This window comes from Arachis ipaensis, chromosome B4 (genome assembly GCF_059453495.1).
Source record: "Arachis ipaensis isolate K30076 ecotype BB chromosome B4, ASM5945349v1, whole genome shotgun sequence".
NCBI classification, from domain to species: Eukaryota; Viridiplantae; Streptophyta; class Magnoliopsida; order Fabales; family Fabaceae; genus Arachis; species Arachis ipaensis.
The window spans coordinates 56,389,937-56,400,171 of record NC_142439.1 but is presented as its reverse complement, the minus strand read 5'-3'; the positions used below and the strand labels follow the sequence as shown (position 1 = coordinate 56,400,171).

Genomic DNA, 10,235 nt, shown 5'->3' with positions numbered 1-10,235 from the left:
ATGCCGATTAGCATGAACCTCTTTCGGTTGCTGTATGGCAAAGCTTGCCACTTACCGGTGGAAGTAGAGCATAGTGCATATTGGGCCGTCAAGGAGTGCAATCCAAGTTTGGGTGGGGCCGGAATTGAGAGAAAGCTTCAATTAGTGGAATTAGAGTGTTTGAGGTTGGAAGCCTATGAAAACTCTAGACTTTACAAGGAGAAAATGAAAGCCGTGCATGACAAGAACATAAGAAGAAGAGAATTTAGAGCCGGCGATCTAGTCCTCCTTTACAATTCAAGATTGAGATTGTTGCCCAGAAAAATAAGGTCAAGATGGGAAGGACCCTATCAAGTAGAGAAAGCGGAACCCTATGGGTCTACCATTTGTGCCTTCCCTCAAGTCTGGATATCTTCAAGGTTAATGGGCACCGTCTCAAGTTGTATCATGGTGAGCAAATGAAAAACAACAAGGAGATTGAAGTATTCCTCTTGGAAGATGCACCTCCTGGCAAAGAGCATTGAGCTAGTGAAAGTCCAACTTAAGGACATTAAACAAAAGTGCTAGGTGGAAGACACCCCACCATGGTGAGATCTATCCTTTTGTCCCTTTTGTACATAACTCTTGAACTCTTTATTGATTTGTGATTACTCAGCCATAGCATTGTTTAGATAGATTTGATTTTGACTACCATAGATAGTTATTCATGGTAATTTGCATTGATTTTAAGTAGGTGAATTGATTGTGTGGTAGAGAACACCCCATTTCTAGGTATTGCAGGGAGTTTTGGGTGTTTTTGGTCCCTTTGGCTAGCTACCTACTGAATTTGTGATAAATATGCATTCTTCATGTCTTTAAAAAAAAAGGGATGCACGCCGGGGCGTGCTAAACGCGTCCGCGTTAATGGCCCTCGCAATTCCTGGTTCGAAAATCCAGAGAGTTATGCGAGCATTGAGCCAGCACCATGCCCCGCGCCTAACCTGACTTACGCGTGCGCACACCTGGCGCGTACGCGCCCTTATGCTGCTTCGCGAATCGACGCGCGAGCGCTCATGACGCGCCTGCGTTGATCACCCCACTTGCACTCTTGGTACATTTTTTCCCAGAGTTGCGCCAACACTAAGCCTACACCATGCTGGGGGCACAACCTCCACTGATGGGCAGGCGTACCTGCCGCCTGCGCGTCCATTTGCTTCATGCTACCTCCATGCGTGAGTGCGCTGTGCGCGCGCGCGTCGCTCTTCCTGCAGCCAACTCCTGGTACATGAACCCAAGAGTTGCGCAAGTCCTACGCTAGCATTGTGCCACTAGCACAACCCCGTTCACGCGTGCATGCACCTGGCACGTACGTGTCCTTCATCGTCTATGCCCATCCACGCGTAAGCATGCAGGGCGCACGCGCATCGATCCTACGACGCAGAAACACTGTAGCGTGCCTATTTTCAAATTCTCCACCCCTATTCCCTCATTTTCTATCTTATTTCTCTAGTCTCCTCTTCTTTCCTTCTTCATCCCCTTCCACCGGCGACCACCACCTCCGGCGGTCCTACACTTTCTCTCTCCTCTCTTTCTCCATTTTTCTTCCCCTCTTTTCTCACTACCATTCTCCATTACTCCCCTCTTCTTCTCAAGGTACTCTTACTTTCTCTTTTTCTTTGTTTTGCTTCTTTTTCTCCTTTCTTTAGTTGTTTGTCTTTATTTTCTTCTTCTTAAGTAGCTTCTTTTTCATGCTTACTTGTTTGTTTATCCTTGTCTTTATTTTTTCTATTTTTCATGGGTGCTATGGGTAGAGATTTCTTTTACATTGGTGGGTTAGTTTGTTATATTTGGTTTTCTTGCAAAATATGGTGCTCTATGATGATTGATAATGCTTTGTGGGATGCTACATTGCAACATTTCCTCCATTTGTTCATTATTTGAGGGTTGCACATCAAGTGTTTGATGAAAGGCACATATGTCTTTTTAGTTTCAAATTTGACCTAATTCTTTCCACTTGGTGCCCTTCCTCACTCACTTGCTTATTCCTATGTGCATTGAGCATATTATTCTTCATGTTTCATATTTTCCATGCCCACCCCTTACGACTTGCTTCTTTTTTTTTATGATTGGGTGTATGCTTCTCATGCCTCTTATTTGCATGCTTATACCATTCTTGCATCACATGCTAGTGACTTGTCATTGTTTCCAATGTTGTCTTAGTTACATGTTGCAACTGTCATGCATTTAAGACGCCTATCCTTTTATGGCCTATTTTCTCACTTGCATGACTACCATTTTTGAGTGTTTTCTTGAGTTTAATATCTTTTCCTTTCCCACTTTCATAGGATGGTCATCAAGAAGGATAAGGGAAAAGTGCCAAAGAAACCGGCCACTAAAGCCACTACGGCTAAGCCCCTCCTCAAGAAGCCAAGAAGCATCGTCAATATTGATGCCCTAGAGAAGGATAACCCTCCGAGGGATCCAAACAAGTTCTCCAACCGATACTACGAGCTTGTCTATCCCATGATAATTGAAACGAACTATCACGCGGAGCCTCTTCTAGCCCCTCCGGCTCATGTTGTTCCGTTTGTGATACCCCGCATCGAGCGGAGGCAATGGGGATTTCTCATGAGACAACCAAAGGAGGCCAACCTATCTTGGGTGGTGGAGTTTTACTCCAACTACCACTCAGCCTCTCTTGCATCAGTTTTTATGCGTACAAAGCAAGTTCCCATCACGGAGGAAGTCATTCAAGGAGTGCTTAAAACCAGGCCATTAGCGGATGGTTCAAGGAGTGCTTAAAACCAGGCCATTAGCGGATGGAATTGACGTTTACCAAGAGGTCTTGTTGGCACGTTGCGAATATGGTTTTGATTGGAATGCCATTCTCCGCATCATTGCTATACCCAAATCATTTTGGATTCAAGGGAGAATGAGACCGAGGCCCAAGGACATTGACGCACATTTCCTCACTCAAGAAGCTGGGGCATGGGCCCAAATCTTAGCCCACTATGTGCTTCCAAGCACCCATGGGTCATCCATCACCGCTGAGCTAGCCTTATTGGTTTGGTGCGTACTTAGCGAGAAGCTGGTCAACATCCCATCTATCATCCGGTAAGCCATGGGGCGTATTCATGCTAAGGGTAACCTACCCTTCCCTGCCTTGGTTACCGAGTTAGTTGTGGCCACCGGTGTTTCTCATGAGACTAGGGATCGGAGGGCCATAATCCCAGTTGATGGTAATGTTGTTCCAACCGAGAAATATCTCAAGCCATCAACGGACACCGGGAACTTTGACATGACCATTCCCGCAGGTGTCTCCACTACTTCATCTGCACCACCAAGATCATCCCACTAATGCATTGAAGATTTCCACAAGAAGATGGATCAATGCCGGTATGCTTATGTGAAGAAGCTTCTAAGTGTTGTCATCCCACCTATGGAGGAACCGAATATCCCCACATCTATTGTGACCTCAAGTGAAGATGGCGATGATGAGGGAGATGATGGACATTCTGAAGCCGATCACCCATTGCGCATCACTCAAAGCACGGAGGATCGTGCTAAGTTTTAAGTGTATGGAGGTCAGTCGACCGATCTCCATAGGTAACACCCAAATAAACTTTGAATTTCTTTTATTAGTTAGGATAGATTGCATGATTAGGTTTTTCACTTTTTGACACCATTTGCATGATAGTTATCTCTTGTTAAGTCTACTTGGTTAGAGTAATGACTTCTTTCCTAAGAAACTAGAAATTTAGGGCAACCCTACCAATTTTGAAAATTTTTTATGCTAAGCTCATTTGAAGAATGTATTGGAACATTGATTTTGAGCCTTATTGCGTGGCTACATCTTCTAGCCACTTATCTTCCTTCTTGTGTGCATTGTTCTCTCTATGATTGTGATCCTTAAATTGTTTGACTCTATATGTCTGTTGTTGTATGTATGAATGCATGTATATGATTGAGGCCATCATTTCACTTAGCTACTCACCCAAATTGCCTTACCTTATAACAACCTTTGTAACCAACTTTGAGCCTACGCTTAACCCACTTATTCTTAATTTTAGCACATTACAAGCCAAAAGCAAAAAACCATGAATGTCCCTATTTGAATCTTTGATTAGCTTAGGCTAGTGTGTATGTATCATTCAAGTGTGGGGAAATAGGGGGGACATTGGTTGAGGTAAGAGCATGTTGTTGTTTTCATTAAAAATATTAGAAAGTGGATACATACTCATGTGTTGACCAAACATGTAGACCATATGCGTTGATAAGAAAAAAAAACAAAAGAAGAGATAAAATAAAAAGAAAAGAAAAAGGAATAATGAAAAAGAAACAAACAAAGTAGAAAGAAAAGAAAAAAGGGAAAAGAAAGAAAAGGAAAAGGGGACAAAGTGCTCTAAAGTAAGGCTCGAAGACAAATCAATGCATATGTGTAGTGATCAAAAGTGAATAATGGGTAGTTAGGCTAGTGCATAATTGTATAGGATGTTATATAGGTTAGGTGGGAAGCTTAGGTTAATCAAAGGATTCAATTTTTAGTCTACTTAGCCAAATATATAACCCTATCTTGACCCTAACCCCATTACAACCTAAGGAAAGACCTCATGATATATGTATGCATGCATATAATAATTGTTGATTGTTAGAGGAAGAACAAATTTTGGAAAGCATGAAATAGAAGAGAATTGAGTGATTAACCCTATACACCGAGCGAATAGAATGCAAACACTTCCAGTGAAGGTTCGAAGCCCAAATCTTTGTTCTTGGCTTTCACGAGCATTCTTCACACAAGCTGTGCGCATTTCGCTTTGATGATTAAAATTGGTAGAGTTCATGCATTGCCTATCATCTTGCCCTATGTGCTTATATATATGTTCTAGGATGATTGAGTTGCTTTTGACCAAGTAGATAGTAGCATCCATCTTAGTTGCATTCATGTGAGTAGATTGCATCTCATGAATCTCATTCTGTTGTGATTCTTTGGTCTTTTGCTTTCCTTTAGCATGAGGACATGCTATAGTTTAAGTGTGCAGAGGTTGATAAACCCCGTTTTTAGGGTTTATCTTATATAGATTTTGAGGGTTTTATCAATGATCTTTCAAATTTATTCATATAAAAATGCATGATTTTGTGTTCCTTTCCCAATTGTGCCTCATGGATGAAAACATGCCTCCTTTGCATTAAATTAGATATAATTTAATCCTCCTCTATTACCATTCGATGCCGTGATCCGTGTGTTAAGTGATTTCAGAGCTTATAGGGCAAGGATGGCTTCGAGGAGAGGATGGAAGCATGCATAAAGGGAAAGAGCACGAAAATTGGAGCTTTGGAATTTTGAGCAGTGACACACACACACACATGGCGCGTATGCGTGGATGCGCGCCACCAAGATCAGCGCAAAGGAGCCAAAGCCAGGAGCCGACGCATTTAGTGACTGAGCCAGAACCTCATGGACGCGCCCGTGTGCTTCACGCTTGCGCGTGGATCGCAAAAGCCCCAGGGACGCGTTTGCGTGCTGTGCGCGTACGCATCGATGCCCGCACGTGATTTTAAAGAGAAAACGTGACCAGTGATTTCAGGGCAGTTACAGACCCTGTTTGGGGCAGAGTTCTGGCAGGAAGAACATAAGAAAACCATAGATTGAAGGGCTTGGGATCCATTCACCCATTCTTACACATTTTCTAGATATTTTCCTAGTTAGTTACATTTTGTAGAGAGAGAAACTCCAACTTCTCTCTATTGCAATTCTCCTTTGATTTTCTTTGGTGAGATCAATTGCTAATTCACTTTTACTTTGATACAAGTTGTAGATCTACTCTTCTCCTATTCTCAATTTGTGTTCTTTTGATTCATTCGCTTTGGATCTAGATTTGACTTTGTTACTTTGATTTGGATTAATGAATTGAGGTATTTCATGTCCATTGCTTGCAATTGTTCAATTGTTGATGATTGTGTGATTTAGATATCTTGAATTCAACTCTTTTATTTAATTCCATAATGTCTCCTATGAATGCTCACCAAATGTTTGATAAAATGATAACCCCAGCTATGAAGTAGAATTCTCTTACTTGGCTTAGGGGTTGAGTTATTGGAGACACTTGAGTAGTGGATATCAATTATTGATTGGGAATTGAGAATTGCTAATTGACTTGGAGGGCACTAAAGCTAGACTTTCCAAGGGTTAGACTAGGACTTGTGACTCAAGTTAGTTACTTTCACTTGACTTTCCTCCATGATTAGAGGTTAACTAAGTGAAGCAATGATTAGTTGTTATCACAATTGAAGGAAGCTATAATGATGGAACTTCCAATACTCACCCTTAGCCAAGGCTTTTTATCTTGATTGATTGTTGTTTACTTTGTTCGCTTGAATTCTTACACCAAACTCCCAAATCCACAAAAGACTTCCTAATCAATAATGTGCATTCTACGACAATTCCTAGGGAGGACGACTCGGGACTAATACGCTTGGTTATAGATTTTAGAATTGTTTAATGCGAGATTTGCGTGTCGGTTAGACTATACTCACGATTGGATTCATTTCTAATTTCTATACCAGCATAAAAATATCGTTCATCAGAGCCTCTCGACCTACCTCTAAAAATGACAACATATGCATGGAATGAGAACCGGGGGTTGTCAGCATGATAATGGTGCCAACATACAAAATATATAAGGTCCCAGAAAAGCTAGAAGCGATCCTAGAACTCTGACATTCAGATTTAAACACAGGTGTAACTACCCTCTAAAACACAGGTGTAACTACCCTCGTCACTCCTCCGCCGGACAAGGGGCATCTCAGTTACACAAACAAACAATGCAGACAAAGAAAACACAGATAGATTTCAGTTACAACAAATAGAACATATAACAGTTAAGCATAATTGATCAATTAGGCAATCCCAAATAATGAAAATTCAAACAAAACAGACAATTGCATATGATTTATACCTGCCCTAAGGCTGACGAGTCTCATCTATCGGTTATATAGCTAAACTCGACATGTCCGGTAGCTAACCCTAGACAATCCTTCCGTGTGCGCATTGATAAACCCCGATTTCGTGATTTATCTTGTGCTTATTTTGGGGGGATTTTGTCACCTTTTCTCGCATTTATTCAATGAAACAGCATGGTTTTATAATTCTCCCTTGAATTTTGCTTAAGTGTAAAAACATGCTTTTTAGGCTCTAAATTGGTGATTTTAATTCACTTTAATTCCATTCGATGTCTTGTGCGTTTGATGAGTGATTTCCGGTCCATAAGGCAAGTATTGGATGGAAGAAATGAGGAGAAAAGCATACAAAAGGGGGAATGCATGAAGAAACAAAGATTGAGAAAGCACCAAAGGACGCGCACGCGCACCAGACACGCACGCGCAAAAGTGGTTTTGCCTATGGACGCGCACGCGTACATGCCGCGTCCGCGCGGGTTGAGAATTTTCCGGTCGACGCGCACACGCACATGACGCACACGCGCCGATACTCTCACGTGGCCCACTTGAAGGCAATTCGCTGGGGGCAATTTCTGAGCTACCCAGGCCCAATTCCAACTTGTTTTTGAGTGTATTTCATGCAAAATTGAAGTCCAAGCAAGAGGGGAGCAATTAGTTTAGCCAACATGAGCCTTTAGTTAGTTTTCTAGAGAGAGAAGCTCCCTCTTCTCTCTAGAATTAGGTTAGGATTAGGTTAGATTATTTTAATTTCATGTTTAATTACTTGATCTCATCTTGTTTCTTCTATAATTTCTCCTTTCTACATCTTGATTCTCTTAGTTTTTATGTTAATTTCCCATTTTGCTCTCTTTTGTGATGATGACTCATGTTGGATTTGTTTACATTTAATGCAATTTTGATGTTGATGTTTCTTTAATTGATGAATTGAGTTGTGATCTCACTTTTCTTGCAATTGATAGTGGTAGAATTTAACATCTTGCAATTTATGATGTTGATTTTCATTGCATTCTAAGTGTTTGATGAAATGCTCTCTTTAGTTCTTGAGTAGTTTTATCAATTCTTGGCCTAAGCCAAGGGACTTGAATGGTCTTGAGTTTTTGGATATAATGAATTTGGTAATTTGAGAACCCTGTGTGATCAATTTGAAGCCCATTGACGCTAACCCACTACTAAGACAATTGGTAGGAAGGTTAGGACTTATGGGTGGATGTGATCAAGCCTGTTTGACATACTTCAAGTCTAGGAGTAAATGTTACGTACTTAAGGCTTCGAGAAGTAAACTTAATGGGTTGGCCTCCCATAATTGTCAATAATTGGTTTGTTAACTAGGATGGTGATCTCAAGTACCCAAGTCTTAGCCAAGAGTTCTTTATTTTGCTTTCTTTACTTACTCACTCAGTCTACTTCCTTGCCATCTTATAAACAAAACCCCTTTTTTATCCGATCATAGCCAATACACATGTACTCCATTGTTTCCTAGGGAGACGACCCGGAGTCCAAATACTCCGGTAAATTTTTATTGGGGTTTGTTACTTGTGACAACCTAAATTTTTGAATGAAAGGACTATTGGTTGGTTTAGAAACTATACTTAATAACGAGACCTCATTAGATAAATTCTAAACCGCCGAGAGTCACGATCATCAAAATGGCGCCGTTGCCAGGGATCCAATGGTGCTATGTCATTGGCTATTGTATATATTGTGAATAGCTTGAACTTTGGTTTGTTTGCCAATTTTTACTAGTTAGGATTTTATTTTCTTTATTTCTTATTGCTCTTTGTTTTTATTTTCTATTTCATTATGAATTCTCATCCTTTTGGCTATGAGTGTAGTTCAAACTATGTTGTAGAAAATGGAAGCTCCAATGAAGATATGCATCAAGGATTTGGGAATCAGGGATGGGAGAAACCTCAAGCTTATGAACAACCTTCATGGCAACAACCTCCTACGAACTCCTATGAGTATAATTCTGATCCTAATGTATACCAGTCCAATGTGTGTGATGACCCTTTTTGTGGTTGTCAACCACAATCATCATATGCATGTGACCCCATTCCTCAATATAGCCACACGTCATACTCACAAGCCTCACATCACCATTCAAATCTACATGACCATAACTCATACACACCATATCAACCACCATTAGAATCACATATAGAACAACCACCATCCCAATACCAATATTCCCAAGAACCACAAATTCCACATACACCACCTCAAGAACTCCACCAATATGAACCACCTTCCGATTACAACAATCTTCCCCTAACTGATGAATTCTCTCTTCCAACACCACCTCCCGATGAAGCCTTCATATTAGAACTGAGAGACCTTGAATCTCGCATCTTAAGGCGGCAAGAGGATGATGAAACTAAGTTTAAGGAGCTAAGAGCAAAGATAGCTAGCATGGTAGAAGCCGTGAATCACCTAACGTCCCACCTGAGTTTATGCACCTTAAGTACCCCCATTGTTGAATGTGGAGAAACAGTCAAGGAGCTTAGTGAGGATATGAACTTGAAGCTCCATGGTGAGAAAGAAGAATTGAAGCAAAAAGGACAACAAGAGGAGAAGAAAGAGATTAGCGAACAAAAGGAAGTAGTGGGTGGATGTTTAGGATACGTTGAGCACATAAAGGAATCGAAAATTGAAGAATCCTTTTCCAAGGAGTTTGGAAGAGATATTAAAGAGAAGAGCAATGTTGCAGAAGTAAACAGAGAGTTGAAGGAAATTGATCAAGAAGTGGATTCACTAGTGATTTTCTGCCCATGTTGATCAATTCCCTTGATGATCTTGTTGAACCCTTCCCCAGTGGACTAGAAAGAAAGGTTGAGGAAGACTTGAAACCTCCAAGACCTACTGAGGGTGAAGAACTGGGAGAAGTATTCTGAGTAACAAACGCTCCTATCTATGATGATTCCGAATCAATATATGATCCTTTTGAGTTTGAAGAGTCCTTCCCCAAAATGCATAGACTTGATGATGAGGTAGATTTCACTATACCTCCCATCTACGATGAGAGTGATGGGGAAGAAATAGAAGAAATTGGTGAAGAAGAATGTGAACTTGAGGAAGCTTGGCATGAGGAGGAACTTGAAGAACCTCGCCAAGTGGTGGAAACCTCTAGAAGAGGATGGAGGGGAGTAGAGCATGCTTTATCAAGATCTTTGGGAACTCCTCCACCTATTTCGTCATCCAATCCTCCGCTTGAGTGGGTAAAACTTCTAACTCTCAGCTTTATTATCCACTTGAGTATGGTTTGCTTGAAACGGATGGCCAACTTAGGGCGCTTTGTGGAATTAAGCGAAATAGGAGGATGT

The 10,235-nt window shown here is 41.1% G+C and overlaps 1 protein-coding gene across 1 annotated transcript; it reads left to right on the top strand.

Annotated features, from left to right (window-relative positions):
• LOC107636511 (uncharacterized) lies at nucleotides 1–441 on the top strand. The gene has a single exon (XM_016340014.1). It carries the CDS (start codon nucleotides 1–3, stop codon nucleotides 439–441), a length of 441 nt encoding a protein of 146 aa, XP_016195500.1.
• The last annotated feature ends 9,794 nt before the right edge of the window (nucleotides 442–10,235 follow it).

What these genes read in the sequence shown, in the direction of transcription:
- LOC107636511 (XM_016340014.1), top strand. Translation starts at nt 1, where the DNA reads ATGCCGATTAGCATGAACCTCTTTCGGTTGCTGTATGGCAAAGCTTGC.